Source organism: Haemaphysalis longicornis, unplaced genomic scaffold, assembly GCF_048455015.1.
Source record: "Haemaphysalis longicornis isolate Haplotype H1 unplaced genomic scaffold, Haemaphysalis longicornis Haplotype H1 scaffold_12, whole genome shotgun sequence".
Taxonomy (NCBI): domain Eukaryota; kingdom Metazoa; phylum Arthropoda; class Arachnida; order Ixodida; family Ixodidae; genus Haemaphysalis; species Haemaphysalis longicornis.
In genome coordinates, this window is record NW_027526225.1 from 108,654,665 (window position 1) to 108,676,837 (window position 22,173).

At 49.8% G+C, this 22,173-nt stretch overlaps 1 protein-coding gene across 1 annotated transcript; it reads left to right on the plus strand.

Annotated features, from left to right (window-relative positions):
• Positions 1 to 1,146: 1,146 nt before the first annotated feature.
• Positions 1,147 to 21,598, plus strand: LOC144163213 (uncharacterized). Its single transcript, XM_077694071.1, has 3 exons — positions 1,147 to 4,136; positions 13,728 to 13,813; positions 21,389 to 21,598. Exon 1 carries the CDS (start codon positions 1,790 to 1,792, stop codon positions 2,156 to 2,158), a length of 369 nt encoding a protein of 122 aa, XP_077550197.1. The 5' UTR covers positions 1,147 to 1,789; the 3' UTR covers positions 2,159 to 4,136; positions 13,728 to 13,813; positions 21,389 to 21,598.
• Positions 21,599 to 22,173: the final 575 nt, after the last annotated feature.

Sequence of the window (22,173 nt, forward strand, 5' to 3'; positions counted from 1 at the left end):
TCCGCAGTGCTCCTCTATATTTAAAAAAGAAACACCATCCGGCGCCAGGTTTCGATCCGAGGACTTTGCGGCCGCAGCGCGAGGCGCTACCGACTAAGCCACGGACGCCACGCTGATATCAGTGAGTAACGCGCCTTATATCTTTAACGCATTCAAACTACGTCGTCAGCGGCGTGCGTTGGCGACTCAGCGGCGTTATAGCGGCTTGATAACTGCGTGGTGTACATGTGATACTACAAACCCGATGGAAGAGATGGAAGAGAAGGCGGCGAGGCGGTGGGCTGCGGGGGCCGAGCGCAAGCGCCGCAAGCGGGCCGACAACCGTGCATTCGCACTTTCACATTCTCCCCCTCGGGGAAATGCGGGGGAATTTTTTTTCATGTGAGGGTTTCATGAGCTCTTTTTTTTTAGGACCCGCGTAAGCGCCTGTTCCTTGCTTTCTATCACGCCGACATTTACCACTTTATTCTAGGCACTGTACCCAAAGTAGCTCGTTTTCTCGCACCTTCTCTCTTGAGAAGCCCGCCGTGAAAACAAAACCAGAACAAACGTAAGTATATATGTCAGTTACTTTATGTGTATTCACTTTTGCGTTTAAAGTTTTTAAATTTAAGTTATAAACACACTTCAGACTTTGAAAGCCGAAAGATAATTACCAATATTACAGTACTAACACAATTTTCGTCAAACATAGAGGTGCTGCATTTGAAGTCTGGCAACTATCTCTCACTTTTGTGCGTTTTTTCATGGCGTTTTGTGCCGAGTGGTTACTGGCGTGATTTGGTCAGTTTTATCTATTTCAAGCTTAAATCATAGTTATAAAAGCTTTATGGGTGATGTCTACCCTTCTAACCTACGCTTGTGTTGAGCATGGGGACCCCGGAAGAACGATCATCGCCGCATTTTTTGTTATTCTGTATTTGGTTGGAACGAGTTCTGGTGTTTATGGGTCAGTGGTTCGCTAGGCCCCCATCTCATTTGCTCTGAGAGCCTACGTATGTATGTATGTATTTATTGTTCTTAGGAAAGGAAGATCCACCAACAGGCGTAAATTGTCTCGCCTAGGGGGCGGACACTGGAACGCCTGCTGGTGTAGGGGGGGGGGGGGGGGGGAGGAAGGAGGATAGGGAGAAAAGAATACATAGGAATAGGAGGATAGGGGAGAAGGTTGGCATTACAATGTATATAACACACACAAGGGTAAATATAAAACACAAAAGAGAAAAAAAGAGGAATAAGAAAAAAAAGGAGTTACACATTGAGAAAATTAACATTACAGAGAAACACTACAGATATAAACAACACATGAGTCTACAATGTTTAGCCCACATGTAAAAGGGGTCACACACGCACACACAAGTACAGAAGCTGCTTCAGCAGCAGCACTCCACCACAATCTGGGCAGTTAGGCAGAGTTGTAGTGGAGTGCGTTGTGCAGCCCCGAGGCCCGCAGGTATGTACCCAGGGTCTCGAGCACTTTGTCTCGCTCCCTAGCACTGCCCTGGGGCCAAAGCAACTCCTCAAGTGGCCGCACTCCGTGAAGCACGACCAGCAGCTCTGCCCGCCCTGCCGCAACATTGGGGCACTTGTATAGTACGTGCGGCGGGGACTGCACGGGCGCTCGGCAGTGAGTGCAGGCGGGGCTGGTCGCCCGCCCCAGACGGTGCTTCCGCTCCACCGTCCACACATTCCCCATGCGGAGGCGCAGGATGGCCGAGCGCAGTCGTCGAGGCAGGCGTGAGGCCCGCACAGGCGGCAGGCCCCCTCCGACACGCAGCCGCGGGTCTGGATGCCTGGTCCGGATGTGTTGCTGGATGAGCAGGCGGACGTAGTCCGCTGCCGCCTGAGCCACCATGTCCGACGGAGGCAGCGTGTGTGCCCCGGCGGCCAGCTCGTCTGCCTCTTCGTTGCCATCCAGACCAATGTGGGCGGGGACCCACTGCAGGCGCAGTTGAGTGCCCCGGTCCGCCAGCTGTGCCGCCTTCTCCCGTATGCCCCGCACCAACAGGGAGTGCGAGTCTCCGTCCTGAAAACGCACCAGGGCCACTCGGGAGTCGCACAATGGGCGCAGTGCTCGGGCAAGGGCTCCATCTCCAGCAGCAGGTCCAGGCCCAGTCCGACCCCCACCAGCTCAGCCGTGGCCGAAGAAGAGGCATAGGGCAGCCGCACCTGTCGGGTGGCCTCTCCCAGCACGGCGGCCGCTGCGGCCGACCCCTGCTGCTGCCGCACCGAGCCATCTGTGTAAACTAGGGCGTGGCCGTCTAGGTCGCCCCAGGCGACACCCTGAGCCAGTTGCAGTTGCCCGCAGTGGGGCGTCCGCCACTTGCTGTGCAGCCCCGCAATGTCCAGCCGCACGTCACCTACGTGATTTAGCATACTTGTTTGGCGCCCAGTCCACCGTTTCCGCGGAAGTCAGCATATTTAGCATACTTGTTTGGCGCCCAGTCCACCGTTTCCGCAGAAGTCAGCATCAGTTTACGCTGAAGCTAGACCTTGGCTACGATGCTCGCGCTATAGTACACGGCTGCTAATAACTTCACATCACGCAAGGCTCTTTAACACCGGGGCGTTTGTTTATGTGTCTCTCAAACAGTGCCTTTGCGGCTGCAGATCGCAGTCGCAATTTCGCGTGAATGGCACGATGCTGTGATTAGTCCTCCTTCGTGAATACCCGCGGTATAACAAGAAATAACATGAACAGGAGGTTCCCTGGAAGTGCATGTGAAAAAGCGTACACTTGATTCCGCGGCTGGCGTCTCGTAGGTGTTGTGAAGTCTCCCCCCCCTACCCGAATTCCGTGCAGTGCACTTCGCAGCTATTGCGCTCGCGAGACCGGCTGCCGCCGTTGCGACCGTACGCCTCGCGGTCTTCGGGCCGCGATATGCGTGCCGTTCTCGTGAAGCTCGGCAACAGCGTCAGGAAATTGCCGTACTCGCTTGCCAACGTGCCCCGACAGCGTACGCGTCGACCGAGTGCTGGCGGGGTTGTGCTGGAAGAAAAGCAGGCAAGAGATGAGGACGCAGGAGGTGTAGTTAAACAGATGAGAATTTACAAAGTGCAAGGTGGAGAAAATAGTATGCAAGGGCAGGAAACGGTGAGAGAGTTGGGGCCGCGCGCCAGCGAGCGAGTACGGCAATTTCACGACGTCTGACGTTGCCGAGCTTCACGAGTCCTGCACGAATATGACGACGCCCGTCTGAGAGTTCATAGAGGTATAGAATTCACATACGTGCAAATTGACGGTGAAATGCGCGCATGTGGCCTCGCAGGGATTTAAGCATAGTCTCGGGGTAGTGGGGAAGATTTCACAACACCTACGAGGCGCCTGCCGATTCCGTCAGAGTAGCTCTCGGGAAGTCTGGGGCTTGATATCACAGTCTTATGTATTGTTTAAATTAGTGCAGAAAATTGAGCGAATTCGCAAGTTCTCATTTTCGCAAAACCGCAGGCCATACAGAGACTAACAAGAAAGCTGTAACTCACTCAACTCGATTTATATTGGAGAATTGAACGTGCAGATACAAGTCAGACATTGAAATGGAGGAGCCTCAACTATCACACACCAGTTCCGCTTGAAAGCAAGGGATACAGATGAGCTGCTAGCATGCGTTCCATGCAAATTAGCTCAGCAGTGAGCTTTGCATACATCATGCATACCCCACTCACAGTACCTGCGGGTCTAAAAAATACATTCTTACTGTGACCTAAATTTCACTTGGGGTGTCCCGGGAATGTTCTTATTAGTGCCTTGGAGGTTACTGTCTTTAAACGATTAAAAATCTACTTGATGTAAGCATTCGTGCTTTGTGTGGGCCCTTCTTGTATTTCAACAAGTGTCAGCACACTCACAGATTATGCACCTGCAGGTGCTGCTGCTGGCTGTCCTGGGTCGGCTGCCTTCCAGTCCAGTTTCAAAGGCTTTGCCAGGGCCTCCCTTGGCCAACCAACACTGCACCTGCTGTACCCAAGTACTGCCTGGCCTTTCGTTGATGCTCCGTACGCTTTGCCGCCAGGAATGGTCATTCCTTCATCCATCATCTGCTTGGACCACCCGTTCAGAAGCCAGCACATTTGCTCGACACATCGGTCCAGGCACTGCTACCATATCGGTGCACCCACCGATTATGTACTTTCAGGTTAGTTATTGCATGTTGTGGCACCTGCCATAATGTATACCTGTTAGCAGTGCTGTGGCCTCTGATTATTTGAAACATTTTCATGAAGCAGTGCTGTGCGTTTGGAGCGTGTCAATAAACTAGACAGCTCGCTACAATAAACCAATTCGTAAAATTCCTCAATGTCTATAAAGTGATGATTCAGGCGGGTTAGTTAAGGTGTCAGTGGGTTTACACACCCAACTTGCAGGGAAGCACATGAGCTCTCAATATTAACCTGTTTTAAGTGAAGACCGTCTTCCTTCATTAAGCTGCTTTGCACATTGATGCCAGTCTGATAAATGTAGGCCTGAATTTTTGTTATGATCAATTTTTGTGTGGGTACCATATATTTTTATATGATGTCGCTCTGTATTTCTGAAACTGTATCTAGTCACCAATTCCAATTTGTTGTGGTCAGTTTTTTTCAACTAATTCGTAGCTTTTTTAACAATTATGGTATGTTTTGTGTGCCTAAAGGAATGCCTCATTGCATGGTTGGCCTATGTAGTGTTGAAACAAACATTTTGCTTCTAAGTGGAATGTCGGGCTAGCAACATGGTACTTCGCGTGCTGCTCACTTTCATTCATGCCATTATTTTTTATCACCAGCCTATCTACGCCCACTGCAGGGCAAAGGCCAGTACCATCTCTGGAACGTTCACAGTGAGTGTCGTGCTCCATCCAGCCCTTTCCGGCTTTTGACAGCGCTGTTTCCACCGCTGCCTACATAAGCCTTGCAATAGAACTGGCTTCATTTCGTCCACGCCGGCTCCGCGCCCTGCGCTGCACGTAACCTCAGCGTCGCCGCGCATGCGCACTATCACCACGCCTGGCCCCTCCGCTCCGCGCCCTGGCGGTAACGTGGCGCCACCTACCGAGTCCATGTCCAACTCCTCGCCACTCACCCCTTCGGGAGCGGCGTTCTCCGGCGCGCGGGAGAACTCTGCCACTACCACTCTTCCCGGATCTCAAACTGAAGACAACGCCCCCCAACACCCTGCGCAGGTAAACTGCGACCCAATCACCGGAATGGAATACGCTGTAGAAGGAGAAGAAGTCTCCCCCCACGAACTGCTAACATCTGATTGGAAAGAGATTCGCCGTCGCGCCGCATCGGCCTCTCAGCCCCAGACCACTAATCCCCCCGACTCTGGCCCCCAGCCCAGCAACTCCAAACGCCGTCAACAGCACAAAAAGCGACCCCAACCGCCACCTGAAGACCCCCTCCCGGACGACGACATCAAAATTGTCCTCCGTCCACAGGGAGGTCTCGACCTCTCTAAAATCAATGCCGCCCTGCTTGCAGACACCGTGACGGCGCAAGCCTGTCTCCCCCCCAACCTACACGACCAACTACGGGTACACCGCCGCTCCAACTTTATAGTTGTCAGCACTCCCTCCGAAGCACGAGCACAACAGTACCTCGATCTGCGGTCCCTTACCTGGCAGCAGAACACCTACCCTCTGCTAAATCACATTCCCCCACCAAGCACAACCATTGCTGGGGCCATCTTTGAGGTACCCCCCCAAGATGACGACACCACTATCATGGACAGCCTCACTTCGTATAACTTGTCCCTCGGCATTCTTGAAGCTAAACGCATCAAGAACACTAACATCGTACAAGTGCTCTTCACCGGCCCCTTCGTCCCGTACTGGATCCGCTACCGAGCAGCTATTATCCGCTGCTATCCTTTCAAACGGAAACAACAAGCCTGCTACGCCTGCTGGAAACCTGGCCATCGCCGCGATGTGTGCCCCCAACCCCCCCCTCACCCCCACTGCTTCACTTGTGGCCTTCTGAACCCTCCCACAGAACACCCCTGTTCCCCCCTGTGCATCCTGTGCAACGGCGGCCACCTCTCTGGGGCCGCAGGATGTCCCAACCGTTTCCAACCCAAATGTAAACCACCTCCACGCTTGACGCCACCACATGGCCCGCCACCACCTAGGTCTCAACATTCGTCCATGGGAGGCCCACCGCCCAAGACGTACAGCCAAGCCGCCCAACGTCTGGTAAGCCCCCAGGGTCTGCTCCCCACCCCTCCCCCTCCCACCAACACCCAACTTTCCACTTCTCCCCTTGACACTGCATCCATCCTTCACGAAATGCAACACCTTCGCCAAACGATCGTCCAACTACGACAGGAAAATGAGCGTCTCGCCCGAGAAAACGCTGCGCTCAAACAACACATCTCAGCCCAACCACAAACCCCTCCACCCACCACTACCAACCCTGACCCACCCCCTGTTAAACGCAAGGCCACTGAATCCCCTCAGACGAAGAATGAAGAACTCCGGGAGGAGATACACACACTCCTCACTGCACATCGCACAAACACCGAAGATAAGATCTCCTCCTTGCAAACCTCCATGCAGGAGCTCCACAAAGAAGTCTTGCAATGGATGCGCGCCATCACAACACAGGTCCCAACGTCTACCTCGCCCACTGTCGACCCAGCACAAATGCCCATCTCCATAGACCATGACCAGGACCTCTAAATCTCCTACTTTCTGGCAGTGGAACTGCCGAGGCTATCGCACTAAACGAGCTAACCTTCAAGCCCACCTCTCCACCCTTGACCCCCTCCCCACAGTCATTGCTCTTCAAGAGACTGGCACACCTGCCAAACTCCTACAGTACGCCGCATTTCATGACTCACGTTTTCCACAAGTTGCCACTCTCGTCCACCGAAACTTTAGTGTCACCCAACAACCACTGGCCTCCGACATTCCTCACGTCTTTATTACCCTTCTACCCCGAACTCTCCACTCACAACGTCTACACGTCCTCAATGTATACAGTCCCCCCAAAAGCTCACCTCATCTCTTCTCCTCCCTCTTTCAAGCCGCACTCACACATGCGCAGCAACACCCCCTCATCATCCTGGGGGATTTCAATGCCCCGCATGTGGCCTGGGGCTACCCTCGGACCACACGTAAAGGCCGCATACTCTGGGACATTATACAAGGCCTCCAGCTCACCGTACACAATGATTCTACTGTCCCGACCCGAATTGGCAATAGCGTCCAGCGCGACTCCACTCCCGACCTCACTATCTCCCACTGCCTCGGTCATGCAACATGGCAAGTCCTACCACAAAACCTCGGCAGCGATCATTATATTGTCTCTATCGTACCTCGCCTCCACTTCCACTGCCCCGACACTCCCATTCACGCAACACTCACCAACTGGGACACCTTCCGCACCCACACACAACAGCTCCCTCCACCCGCCGACTCCTCTGCCGAAGCACTAGAGCACTGGATAGAAGACCTTCTACAAGCTCAAACGAATAGCTCCACCACTCTTGACCCCGCTACCCCTTCCGCCTACGTTGACTCCAAAATGCACAATCTCTGGGAAGCCTACGCCAGCATCGAGAAGCGGTGGCGCAGGCAAAAACACCGCCGCCCCCTCAAGAGACGCCTGCACCTTCTCCGGTCTCAAATAGAGCAACACGCCAACTACCTAGCCCGCAGTAACTGGTTGCAAGTTTGCGACGACCTTCGCGGACAGCTCTCTACGAAACGAGCCTGGGCTCTCCTCCGCCACCTGCTAGACCCCTCCACCTCTCGCCAACAAACGCAACACCGCGTCGCACAACTTCTCCATTCTCTGAACGACCCTCGGGACACTATTCTAAAAACCCTCATATCTACATACATCCCCCCATCCCTTCCCCCACCTCCTACCACACCTTTCTATACTGGTACTGACAACCCTTCTCTAGACACCCCCTTCACATTCGAGGAGGTCAAAGCTGCTCTCGCAGACCTCCGCAGACGCACTGCACCTGGCCCAGACCGCATCACCAACACTCTCCTTCGCCACCTGGATGATCTCACCATTGACCATCTCACCTCCTACCTCAACTCCCACTGGACTGCAGGCACTCTCCCCCAATCCTGGAGGCATTCTGACATTAACCTTATTCCCAAGCCTGGTAAACCTCTCACTCTCTCTAACCTCCGCCCCATCTCCCTCACATCCTGCCTTGGAAAACTCCTTGAACATCTTGTCCACACGCGTATTTTACACCACCTCGAAACACACTCCACCTTTCCCCCCAATATGCTCGGCTTCCGACCTCATCTCTCCACGCAGGACGCCCTCATCCAAATCGATCACGACCTCCTTCGTACTCCCCCTTCTAAGGACAATGCTGCCCTCCTCGCTCTTGATATCCACAAAGCCTTCGACCACCTCTCTCACACAGCTATCCTCCGCGCTGTCTCCCAGCACAATCTGGGCCAACGTACTTATCAATATCTCTCCAATTTCCTTAACAACCGCACAGCAACCATCAGACTTGGCCTCCTCCAGTCCCAAGCCTTCGAAATGCCCAACCGCGGTACGCCCCAGGGCGCAGTCCTTTCACCTCTCCTATTCAACCTCACCCTCTCCTCTCTTGCCTCCACACTACTTCGCATCCCTTCCCTCCGCAGCTCTATATATGCGGATGATATCACCCTCTGGGTTCCTGGTGGCAGTGATGCACACATTGAACACACCCTACAGGCCGGATTAGACGCAGTCACCTCAGCCATTACCCCACTCGGCCTCTCCTGCTCACCCACGAAATCTGCTCTGCTCGTGTTCGCTCCTCCTCGCACTAAAGCACGTGCCACTCCTCCCATCCAACTCCTTCACGATGGCCACCCTATACCCCATGTCACACAACTTCGTATTCTCGGGCTATACCTGCAATCCAACCGCTCCTGCTCTCATACCATCACACAACTCCGTAACTACACCACCCAAACAATTCATCTCATCCGCCGCGTCGCTAACAAGCACCACGGCATGACTGAAACAGAGCGACTCCGTCTAGTGCAAAGCTTCCTACTCAGTCGACTCACCTACCACCTCCCCTACTTTCCTCTCACACTCACACAAATCCAGTCCCTGGACGGCCTCCTCAGGAAGGTATACAGAGCGGCCTTACTCCTTCCGCCCTCGGCATCCAGCTCTCGCCTTACTAGCCTCGGCCTCCACAACACCATTACGGAACTCCTCGATGCTCATCGCACCGCCCAGTATGTCCGCCTCTCCCTTACCCCCACAGGTCGGCACATCCTCCATCACCTCCGCATCAACCCATCAACACACCCCCAACCCCCCCTGCCCATCCCCCACCCATCCGACACCTCATCCGAATCCGGCCTTTACCTCGTAACATGCATCCCTCCCACCATCACCACCCCCGCTTGACCCGCGCTCAGTATCATGTGACACACTACCCCCCTTCCAACCACACACACTATGTAGACGCAGCCGCCTACCCTGAGGGTGAAGCGTTTGCTCTCGCTGTTGTTGGCGACATCAGCCACTCTCCAGTAAGCTCTGCCACGATACGCACCGCATCCCCCACCTCGGCGGAGGAGGCAGCAATAGCCCTTGCTCTCACCCAGAGCCCCACCCCTCTTCATGTAATCTCTGACTCCCAGCAGGCAATTCGGAACTACATTAAGGGACGCATCTCCCCCCCTGCTCTCAAAATACTACTCACCAATCCCCCCTCCGACCCCGTGGTGCTGGTATGGACTCCGGCCCACACTGGCATAGGCGCTAATGAGGCGGTACATGACCATGCTCGAGCTTTGACTCTCCGGGCTCCCGCTTCTTTTACGGCTACCCACGGGGCCCCTAGGCCAGTGGCTTCTGAATCACTTTTAACTTACAGGGACATTACCCTGCACCACCGCCTCCTCCGCCGAACTCTGCCTCCACCCCACCCCTCCCTCACCCCCGCTGCAGCTCACATGTGGCGCATTCTGCAAACACACACCTTCCCCCATCGCACCCAACTGGTCCACACACACCCCCACATTTTCACATCCCCTAATTGCTCAGCATGTGGGGCTCTGGACACCCACTACCACTCCCTTTGTGAGTGTCCAGCCTCCCCATATCCCCCTCTCCCCTCCCCCACCCTCTGGGAACAGGCCCTGGGGAGCCCAGACATCTCCGATCAACTATTGGTGACGTCGCGGGCACTGGACGTCGCGGAGGCCTTATGGTCTTCCGCCACCCCCCCTTCCTAATCCCAGAGACTAATAAAGTTTGTTCTCTCTCTCTCTCTCTCTCTCTCTCTCTCTCTCTCTCTCCCATTATTCTCCAATTACCTCGGTCCTGTGCCAACTGTGACCAATTTATCCCCGCAAACTTCTTGATCTCATCTGCCCATCTAACTTTCTGCCGCCCCCTGCAACGCGTGCCTTCTCTAGGGATCCACTCTGTTACCCTTAATGACCAGCGGTTATCTTGCCTTCGCATTACATGCCCTGCCCACGTCCATTTCTTCTTCTTAATTTCTACTAATATGTCTTTAACACCAGTTTGCTCCCTGACCCACTCCGCTCTCTTTTTGTCCCTTAATGTTACACCTATCATTTTCCGCTCCATTGCCCGCTGAGTCGTTCTCAATTTAAGTTGAACCCTCTTAGTGAGCCTCCAAGTTTCTGCCCCGTAGGTGAGCACTGGTAAGATGCAGCTGTCATACACTTTCTTCTTCAGCGACAATGGTAGGCTGCTATTCATTATCTGAGAATGTCTGCCATATGCACCCCACCCCATTCTGATCCTTCTAATTATCTCTGCCTCATGGTTGGGATCTGGGGTCACAACTTGGCCTAAGTAGATATATTCGCTTACCACTTCCACTGCCTCGCCACCTATCTCAAACTGCTGTGCTGTCCCGAGGTTATTGATCATTACTTTAGTTTTCTGCATATTAATTTTCAGGCCCACGGTTCTACTCTGTTCGCCCAGTGCGGAGAGCATGCTTTGCAATTCGTCCCCCGAGTTACTTAGCAAGGCAACGTCATCAGCAAATCTGAGGTTACTGAGGTATTCTCCATAAACCCTTACTCCCACCTGTTCCCAATCCAACGTTCTGAATACTTCTTGTAAGCATGCTGTGAATAACATTGGAGAGATTGTGTCTCCTTGTCTGACACCCTTCCTTATAGGTATTTTACTGCTCTCCCTATGGAGGATGATGGTAGCTGTAGACCCATTGTAGATATCCTCTAGAATTCTTACATAATGCTCATCTACCCCCTGGTTCCGTAATGCCTCAATGACTGCTAGGGTTTCGACCGAGTCAAATGCTTTCTCATAATCTATGAAGGCTATATATGGGGGTTCAGTATACTCAGCGCACTTCTCTATCACCTGATTGATCGTGTGAATATGGTCCATTGTTGAATAACCTTTACGGAACCCTGCTTGTTCTTTAGGTTGACTGAAATCTAAGGTTGCAGAGATTCGGTTAGCGATTACCTTGGTAAATACCTTGTAGACGACCGACAGTAAGCTGATCGGCCTGTAATTTTTCAAGCCCTTCATGTCGCCTTTCTTATGGATTAGGATGATGTTCGCATTCTTCCAAGATTCCGGTACCATTGTGGTCATTAGGCATTGCGTATACAGGTTTGCCAGTTTTTCAAGTACAATTTCTCCGCCATCCTTCAAGAGGTCTGCTGTTATCTGATCCTCACCAGGTGCTTTGCCCCCTTTCATTTCTTTCAAGGCCTTCCTTACTAGTTCGGTCGTTACTGGTGGGATGTCTATCTCCTCTGAGCTACTGTCTCGTTCGGCATTATCCTGTATGTCCCGGCTGCTGTACAAATCCCTATAGAACTCCCCGGTCACTGTGACTATTTTATCCCTATTTGTGATGACATTGCCTTGCTTATCCTTAAGTGCATACATCTGATTTTTCCCCACGCCAAGACGTCTCTTCACTGCTTTCAGGCTACCTCCGTTCTTTACAGCGTATTCGGTCCTCTCCATATTATACTTCCGTATGTCAGCTGTCTTACGCTTATTGATTAACTTCGAGAGCTCGGCTAGTTCTATTCTGTCAGCTGCGGTAGAGATTCTCATGGCTTGCTGTTTCCTGATTAGATCTTTCGTCTCCTGTGAAAGTTTACCAGTATCCTGTCTAGCCATAGTGCCCCCGACTTCTACTGCACACTCCGTGATAATGCGTGTAAGGTTGTTGCTGGCTTCCTGTGTCGTAAGCTCGGCTTCCTCGTTAAGGGCAAAATATCGGTTCTGCAGCGCGATCCTGAATTCTTCTGTTTTACGTCTTACTGTTAGCTCATTTATCGGCTTCTTTCGTACTAGCTTGTTGCGGTCCCTCCTGAAATCTAGCCAAATTCGAGATCTTCCCATACGGTGGTCACTACACCTTACCCTTCCGAGCACTTCCACATCCTGCACGACGCCAGGGTTATCGCATAATATGAAGTCTATTTCATTTTTGTGCTCCCCATTTGGGCTCCTCCAGGTCCACTTCCGACTCTCCCGTTTACAGAAGAAGGTATTCATTATGCGTAGGTTATCCCGTTCTGCAAACTCAACTAGTAGGTCCCCCCTGCTATTTCTACAGCCCAGACCATAGTTCCCAACTGCCTTGTCTCCAGCCTGATTCTTGCCTACTTTAGCAATGAAGTCCCCCATAAGTACAGTATACTGTGTTTTTACTTTAGCCATTGCCAATTCCACATCTTCATAGAAGCGTTCCACTACTTGGTCGTCGTGGCTGGATGTGGGCGCGTAGCCCTGCACCACCTCGAGCTTGTACCTCTTGTTGAGCCTAATTACAAGACCTGCTGCCCTTTCGTTAATGCTATAGTATTCGTCTATGTTGCCAGCTATGCTTTTATTGACAAGAAATCCCACTCCCAGTTCTCTTCTGTCCTCTAGACCACGGTAACATACGACGTGTCCATTTTTCAGCACCGTAAAGCCTTTGCCTGCCCTCCTAACCTCGCTAAGCCCTATTATATCCCATTTAATGCCCTCTAATTCCTCGAACAACACCTCGAGACTTGCTTCGCTAGATAAGGTTCGCGCGTTAAACGTTGCCAGCTTCAGATTCCATTGGCGGCCTGTCCGCCAATGGAATCTGAATTATTTTTATAATCTGAAATTTTAATTAAAATTTTAAAATTTTAATTATTTTTATTATTTTATAATCTGAAATGGAATTATTTTTTACATTATCATTTAAAATTAAAAGCCAACCATTTTGCTGTCGTTTTCATTTTGTCACCTACTTTATACTTTCTTTTTTTTTTTTCAACTTTCTGTAAGGATTGACTATCCATATTTTTATGATACCAAGGCGTTGGACTGGGCTAGCTGGTACATGTTTGAATGGATGAAAAACCAAAGGAAAACCCAGGACACACAAGAGAACGACGGGACAAACTTGTGCCGTCATTCTCTGTTAACTGTTTCCTGTGTTTACCACTGGTTTTTTATGCATTCAAACATTTCTTTATGAGTTTGTTGAACAGTGATTAGTTTAGGTGCTGAAACAATTTTTGGCTGCGAAGGCTCCCGTAGCATTTATATAAGTGCTCTCTACTCTTTTTTTGAGCCAATACCCCATCACTAGTCTTCATGAGGTGGTCTCTTGTAGAAATGAAGTTGAAATAAATATTTATTTGCATTGCTTTGCATGTTTTGAAATAATTTCTTGTTCATTCTTGTTTCTTTCAACCCTGTTTCAGAATCCTGCTTATGGCATTTCCTCTGTTATTTTTTTTCAGAACCAGGAAGGGTGCTCATCCTCACTTCTTGCTGAAGCCGCAGTATCCATACTTCACACGTGAGCTCTGAACACACAGTAATTATGGTATGAAACATTCTACCAGTATAAGCTTGCTTTGTAGAGTTCATTGTAGATGTCAAAGCTCTTGACAGTGTAGTCCAATGTCTGGTGTAATGCGCAATGTCTACAACTTGTAAAAATTAATTTTGTGGCTATAATGTTTGAGATTATTTTAAAGTGCACGTCGACTACTATTAAGAATCGCTGTATAAATTGGCAGCCATTTTCCTGGTGGATACAGAAAGTGAAAAAGCGCATGTGTAGAGATTTCAGTGCACCTTAAATGTCCCAAATTTGCTAAAGCTAATCCAGAGCCCTCCCTGCGGTGCACTTCATATCCCATGTGCAGTTTTGCATAAAAACAGCTAAACATTTATGATCAATTTAAATTTATTTTAATGTTCTTAAATGCAAATATTCTCACTTTAAGCTGCCATATTTTGAGTAAAATATTTTGTAACAATTGTATAGCTACCAAAGGTTTACAGAAAAGCTTTTTGCTTTTGGTTATGCACCTTCTTATCAAAAGAACAATGTTAAGAAAGGTCAAAAGAACAATGTTAAGAAAGGCAGAAGAAACCCAAATATGGAAATTAGCAAACCCTAAAGCTGTGGATAGACTGAATGTTTTGTAGAGAATCTTTTGCTGATTTCAGTTCTAGTCAACTCTAAAAAAATCTATAGACGTAGAATGCTTGCCGTGAGGCACCTCGTAATACTAGCCAAAACTAATTGGCCCTGGCTGTTGGCTCTTCATTTGCAACAGTGACAAATGGCCCCACATCCACCAGCAGGGACATAATGCAAGGCAGCATGTACAAGCTAGCCTCATGATAAAATAATGTTTTAGGAACAATGACATTACATTTCAACCATAGGCTTCACCAGGGAACTGGTATGCATTGTTCTGTGATGTTTGCAGTTCTTGTTATTGTTATGTGGGGTCATTTAGTCGAAATGTATGCTTATAAAACTCGATATACCACCAAACCTTGCTAGTGGTGTACCATATGAATAGTTTTTCGTAAAGCAAAACGAATAATGCAAAAGAAAATAAATGGCTTGGGTACCCAACTTTTATGAGTAGATTATGAGCCGCAGTACAGAGGGAACTATATTACGAGCCGCAGTACGGAGGAAACTATACATTTTGCATTTGGCCTTCCTTCATATTGAACTTTCCTGCTCAGCTCAAGAATAAGGCACTAAACATTGCAGGTAGCTGCCGTGATTGGAAGTTTGATGCAATACTGAGAAGCCAAGGGTTTTAAGGTTCAAGGAAGTTTTGTGTGGTTGAAGTGTTGCACACCTAATTGCTTTCACTGCATAGCATGGTTATGTTGTGCAGTGAAGCTGATGATGATGATGGTTGGTGTTTAATGGCGCAAGGCCAACGAGGGCAAAGAGCGCCAGAGAAGACGTTATTTAATGAAGAGAAGTGATTACCACAAAGAGGTAGGTATAAAAACGTGTAAACCGAACATAGTAAAATCAATTAAAGATAATGGTGATGGCTGGTGTATAGGGCCAGATTTGATTCTGCATGATAGGAAATGAGGTTTAAAAACTTAATGTCTGTCAAACACACGTTTCACGAAAACAATGGCATCGTCACCCAGAAACAGCGATGGATGTAGTGGGATATGTTGTCTGTAGAGTTCTCTGAAGTGTTTGTGTCGTGTTGTGTGAAGTGCCTTACATGCGATTAGTATGTGCACTACGGATAGGGCCTCTCCGCACCTGCTGCACTGGGGTCTAGAAGATCCCGTCAGCAGATACGAGTGCGTTGCATGGGTGTGCCCTATCTGCAGCCTACCAAGGCGACTTCCGTGTGTCTGTTGTGTGAGTCAGCTGTGTACCGTCCCAAGTGTGGCTTTATTACATGTAGTTTGTTGTCTGTTTGTTCATCCCAGTGTGTTTGCCATGTTCTGCACAGGTGTTGTCTTATGTGTGGCTTGAGGTCTGTGTAGGGTATCGTTGTAATGTCTACAGTGTTCCTGAGTGCAGCAGCGGCGGCCCTCTCGTCTGCCAACACGTTCCCAGTGATCCCAGCGTGTCCTGGGACCCAGCAGAGGAGCAGCTCATGCTTTTGTGCATACACTGACATGATAGTGTTGAATACAAGATTAACTATGTGGTTTTTGGGGGGCTTGTGCAATGACAGTGCGCGAACAACACTCAAAGAATCTGTATAGATGATGGAATTGGGAATTTGAGTTTAAGAATGTGTCGTACAATCAGTAAAATTCCATACGCTTCTGCTGAAAAAATTGTTGTGTGCACGCTCATGGTTCTGGCTGCATTGAAATTTGGACCATGAGCAGCGCACGACACCATAGTGGAGGTTTTAGAAGCGTCACTATAAAATTCTGCACGTGTATTTAAACTGCAAAGACAGAAAGTGCTGCAGTATTGCAGCTCGTGGTACCCGATTTTTGTCAAGTCTCATAAAAGAAAGGTCGCACGACACAGGGCGAACTTGCCAAGGCGGTAAACTGTTTTAAAAGGATGACCTGTACACATCTAAAAACGAAGCACTGAGATCCGAGGCTCGCTCTTTCACTCTAAGTGAAAAGGGCAGAGGAACGGATGGGCGATCTACAAAGAGCAGAGGTGTTGATGTATCGTTAAAGAACAGGATAAAAAGGATGATTATTCAGCAATGAAATTTTAAAAGCATAAAGCAAGTCATGTACGTTCATTGGTTCTCAAGGCTCCACTTATTACACTCGACATAAAGACTCGGCAGGGCTAGTGCGAAAAGCACCCGACGCAAGACGAAGGCTTAAGTGTAGCGCTGCGTCAAGAATTCGTAAGGCGGTCTTAGTCGCCGATCCATACACCACACTGCCATAGTCCAAACGAGACCCAACCAAAGCAGTACACAAGCGAAGCAGGAGTTCTTTGTCGGAACCGTAGGATTGGTGGGAGAGAACCTTAAGTATATGCATTGTTTTGCGACACACCTAAGAACTTGTACTCCTTGTTCACAGGAGGCGACACGCCATTAAGATGAATGTCTGGGTCCAGATGGACCCCACGCTTCCTGGAGAACACAACGCAGGAACTTCTTGCAGGATTCAATTTAAAACCATTCTTGTATGCCCAGCCAGCAAGTTTCTTGACACCAAGCCGGACTTGACGTTCGCAGATTGACATATTACATGATTTATAGGATATCTGGACGTCATCTACATACATAGAATAGGAGTTTGTAGGTGGCAATGCCTTCCCAAGGGAGTTCATCTTAACTATGAAGAGAGTGCAGCTTAACACACCACCTTGTGGCACGCCATTTTCTTGCACATGAACCCTTGAGAGTGCACCACCGACTCTCACTCGAAACGTTCTTTCTGACAAGTAACTGACAAGAGTGTTTAACATGTTACCCGAGACACCAAATGACTTGAGGTCACTGAGGATCCCGTACCGCCAAGCGGTGTGTCGTAGGCCTTCACGAGGTCGAAAAACACAGTTACTCAATACTGTTTATGAACGAAGGCATCCTTTATATACGATTCAAGAGCTACGAGTTGATCGTTCGTGGATCGCCCCGCCCTGAAGCCTGCCTGGCAGCTCTCGAGAAGACCGTTGTATTCAAGGAAGTACACGAGCCTGCGATTTATCATCTTCTCGAGAAGCTTGCACGGGTAGCTCGTCAGGGCTATTGGACGGTAGCTTGAGGGGGACAACGGGTCCTATCCCTCCTTCAAGAAAGCCACTACCATGGCCTCCCTCCAAGAGTGTGGAATGTGCCCCGAAAGCCATATTTTATTATATAGATGTAGAAGTGTTGCAAGTGTGTCTGCGTGTAGGTGTTGTATCATTGTATATGTGATGTTGTCTGGGCCTGGAGCTGGGGGTTTACACGTGCTCAGAGCAGCCCTCAGCTCATGCTGTGAAAACTCTGAGTTATGAGAAGATGTTGACCTATTGTTATCTAGTATAGGCTTCTTTTCGGCCGTTTGTGTAGTGTGCTGAACTGGACACGTGTTGGAAGTGTTGTGCGAGTGTGTCAGCCTGGTCTTCGAGTGTGTCCCCTGTTGTGCTGACCAGAGGCAGGCTGTGTGTTTGTTGTCCTTTGAGTTTGCGTATTCTCGTCCATACTTTCCGTGTGTCTGTGTAGGAGTTTATTGATGTTATGAAGGAATGCCAACTCTCTCGTTTTGCCTCACGGCGCACACGTTTTCCTAACGCCTTGGCCCGTTTGAACAAAATGAGGTTACCCGACGTGGGGTACCGACGAAGGACACCCCACGCCTTGTTCTGGGCCTCTCGCGCCCGCCTACAGTCCTCATTCCACCACGGCCTCCGCTGGTTGCGCGGGGCACTGGAGGCGTGGGGAATAGACTTTTCGGCGGTGTCGAGGATGTGTGCCGTGAGCAGTTGGGTAGCTTCTCCAACGTGTAGGTGTCCTATGGATGTGTGGTGAAATTTGGATGTCTCTGTAAATGTATTCCAGTTAGCTCTTGCTTCATTAAACCTTTTATGGGAAGATGGACTGCTCGGGCCTATACCTATATACGTTAATGAAGTGGGGAAATGGTCACTACCATATGGGTCCTTGCCCACACCCCACTCAAGACATGGGAAGAGAATTGCAGAACCAATAGCCTGGTCAAGATGTGAGTATGTGTTGTGACCTATGTTATGGTATGTAGGCTGTTTATTGTTGAAAAGGCATTCTCCAGAAGATGTAAGGAATTTCTCTATCAAGCGACCTCAGGCATCCGTTCTGGAAGAGCCCCAAAGAGAGTTGTGAGCATTAAGGTCGCCTGTAAGGATGTATGGTTCGGGCAGCTGGTCAACCAGCGCCTCGAAGTCAGAGCTCGTAAGTGGAATGTATATGGAGCATACCGTATATGAGCAGGATTGTATATGGAGCATACCGTTATCAACCTATTAAATATTATTGTGCGGATGGCTACAGCCTCAAGGATGGTGTTCAAGGTGATAGGGTGGCATGCTAAGGATTTGCGGGTGATTATGGCCACACCGCCAGAAGAGTGTGTGCAGCCATCCCTGTCTTTCCTGTATACCAGGTAACTATTCAAGAAATTTGTGTGTTTGGAATTCAGATGTGTTTCTTGGACAGACATTAAACTTGGCTGATTGGCATGCAGAATCTTATACACGTCGTCAAGATTATTCAGAAGGCCTCTGCAGTTCCATTGAACAATATTTTCTCTTCCCATTATTATGTGTTCAGAGCTACTGGAGTGTGACTATTTATGTAGGGTCTTTCGGGGCTTGGACTCTTGGAAGGGGTTTTTTTAACTTCTCTACTGACCGGGACGTCGCAGCCCGTTCCTTTCGTTGCGATTAAAGCCGGAAGGGCTCGACGTCCATGCCGTCATCTGAAGGCAAGGGGGTGCCCAGCGGACTGGGACCCCTTGACGTGGTACCCTTTCGGGTGTTCTTTGCCTGCGCTGCCAGTGCCGAAGGCGTGGGGAGCACCACAGATGGCACAGTCAGTGAGGCGGGGGAGGGGGTCGCTGCGACTGCCTCCATCTCCTCCGTGCCCTTGAGTGTGCTTTGGGCTGGTGGAGAGGAAGCAGTGGATGCAGCGGCATCCCCAACAGACGTTGGCACCACAGCCGCTGCTGGGTGAGCGAGCGGTGCAGAGGCTGGTTGGGCTGCCTGGGGCAACCCTGGGGGGGGACCAAGTCCGACTCACGGTACTGGGTCCCCGCCGAAACCAGACGCCGCTTCGCCCCCCGGCGAGCAGCGTCGGCGTACCTCCCCAGGGGGAAAGAGGCGAACCTCTTTCGCGCCTCTGGGAAGGTGATGTTCTCAGTGACCTTCACATTAATGATTGCCTTCTCCTGCTTAAACTTCTCGCACTTTCGAGAGTAGGCGGCATGGGGTCCTTGGCAGTTGGCGCAGGTGAGGGTTGACGATGGGCAATTATCAGATGGATGATCATGGTGAGCACACTTTGCGCAGGTCAGACGACCACGGCAGGAGTTGGTCCCGTGCCCGAACCGCTGGCACTTAAAGCAGCGGCGCGGGTTTGGAATGTAGGGCCGGACATTATAATGTACAAAACCTGCATTGACGTACTCTGGGAGTGCGGACCGGTCAAAAGTAAAGATAATGTGCTTGGTCGATACTACTTTGTCATCCCTCCTCATAGTTATATGCCTCACAGCTGTCACGCCCTGATTTCTCAGGCCCTCCAGCAGGTAAAACCCTCCAGCATCTGTCTCATTCATGAGGTCTAGTTCAGAGATGACACCTTGAGTACTGTTCAGGCTCCGGTGGGGTGTCACCCTGATTTCAAGATTGGCTATGCGAGTTTGTTCAAGAAGGATCTTGGCATGCTGTTGGTTGTGTACTTCAACCAGGATTTCTCCAGTTCTTTGTTTTTTTTGGCCTTATTTGTCACCAATGATGCCCTCCAGAAATTTTGACATTAGGAACACGGACTGTGATGCAAGAGGCTTTTCTTGTTCAGTGGATTCCAACACCAAAAAACGGGGGTAGTTATCGGGCTTTGGAAGACTGCAGGTTGGGAGTGGCGGAAATGAACCTTCGGTGCAGCCCCTTTTCAGGGGCCGATCATGTTTGGGGGGGGGGGGGGGGGGGTTACGATTTACCATATGGCATGTAAAAGAAGCAGGGGACGGGGGTACTTTCTGGTAGCCTGAGAGGTCCCGGAGCTCCCTGCCTGGTAAACAGACAGGGAGCCCATCCGCCGGAGCTTGACCTGGGCTCCGACGGCCACCGTTTGAGGTTTCTGCCCTTCACCTTAAAACTCGTTACCACGGTCGGTTACAGCGTGAGTATGGGGGCTCGGGGTCCGCGGTGTCGCCAACACCGTCACCAAGATTGCTCAAGGTGCCCCGTACGGGGTGTGCAGCGAAGCTCAAAGGATGTGTACTGCAGTTCGGCAAAATGAACATATAATTGGTTTTTTACGAAGTTTTGAATAATCAACTACCTCTAAAGTTATGACTCTGTACTGAGATGGGACTCCTGACTCTTTAAATTGATGTTTTAACAATCGGTGACACAAGTTCAAGGAAATTATCAGCTGACGTTGAGCTTCAATGGAATGTCTCACAGAACCGAGCTTGGAAAGCACGAATGTTTCATACCATAATCGTGTGTCATATTGTGCAATATGTGGTTTCACACCTGCTGCACCATTTGTGAACCGAGGATGACGCACCCTTTTCGTACCCCTTTAGGTGGGTGCTTTTGCAGAAGATGCTCCTACAGATTCCTAGGGTGCTACTTGCACCCTAGGATACTTTTAGGCCTAAAAGGGTGTTATAAGTCACCCGTCTTCTGGGGTGCTTCACAAAGGGTGGTTCTGCGGCGACAGAATCCAAGCACCCTAAAAGGGGTAAAATATTCAGTTTTTAGGGTGCTCCTGCGGCGACAAGCTGAAGCACCCTTTTGGGCGTAAAATTTTTTAGTGTGTATAAAACTAATTTCATGTAATCTGTGGTGCCTAAGGATGCTTATCGGCCAGCTCCCTTCCCTACTATGGAGCTGTAATAAATCGGGTCGCCAGCCCGCAGCTGCTTCCGTTCCTGAGTGCTGCATATGTGTAACTTTGGCTTTTTCTTCTTGTTCTTCTTTGTTTTTCAGATGTTGCATTCACTTAGCTTCAGCGCGCTGGCCTTGTTCGACAAGTCAGGACACCTCTTTGAAGTTCCAAACCCGAAGCGCGTCCAAGCCTGCCCGTGTTCTGTACAAGCTTGCAATCCTTCACGCTGCCAAAACATGACGTCGTAGCATCTCGCCATGTCGCTCATACTCCTTGCTTCAATTGCGAAAATAAAAGAGTTTTCTAAATTTTTTCTGCCTCTATTTGCTGCCTCCTGAGCTCGCTGGCTGCGCCAGCTTGAGCACAGTGGCGTGCATGTACAGAATTGAAAAGAAAAAATTAAAAATATGAATATAAAAGAAAATTTGGATGGGAAACTACACCTTAGAACGAACCCTCACTCACTAAGATCTCTGAATACGAATAAAAAAGATCACAGGAAAACTCGCGTCGAAGAGAAAACTTACACACGTGATAACGTTTCCCTCAAAAGATCTAACATTACGCTGCACGCAAGGAAGCAAATTCTGACTTTCCTAGGCCAACCTCTCCAATAAACATATTTCTCTCTCTCTTTCTCGCTCTGGTGCAAGGACTGACACCAATCTGCGGGTCTTATACTTCCACAGTTTCAGTGAAACGTTTAATTAAAGAACGCTTGAAAAGACCCCCTTGAAAGATTTGCCCGATAACATGTAAGTTATCACCCTTCGAGCCGAAGTATTGTGCACTATGGTCAAAACACGGCAAGTTTGCTGAAAGGTCCGCGGATTTCTAAAGTACTGTCTCCGTTAATTAATTACGCGAAACTCGGCAATGCGTGGCT

Coding starts and splice junctions, on each gene's coding strand:
- LOC144163213 (XM_077694071.1), top strand. CDS start 1,790: ATGCCTGGTCCGGATGTGTTGCTGGATGAGCAGGCGGACGTAGTCCGC.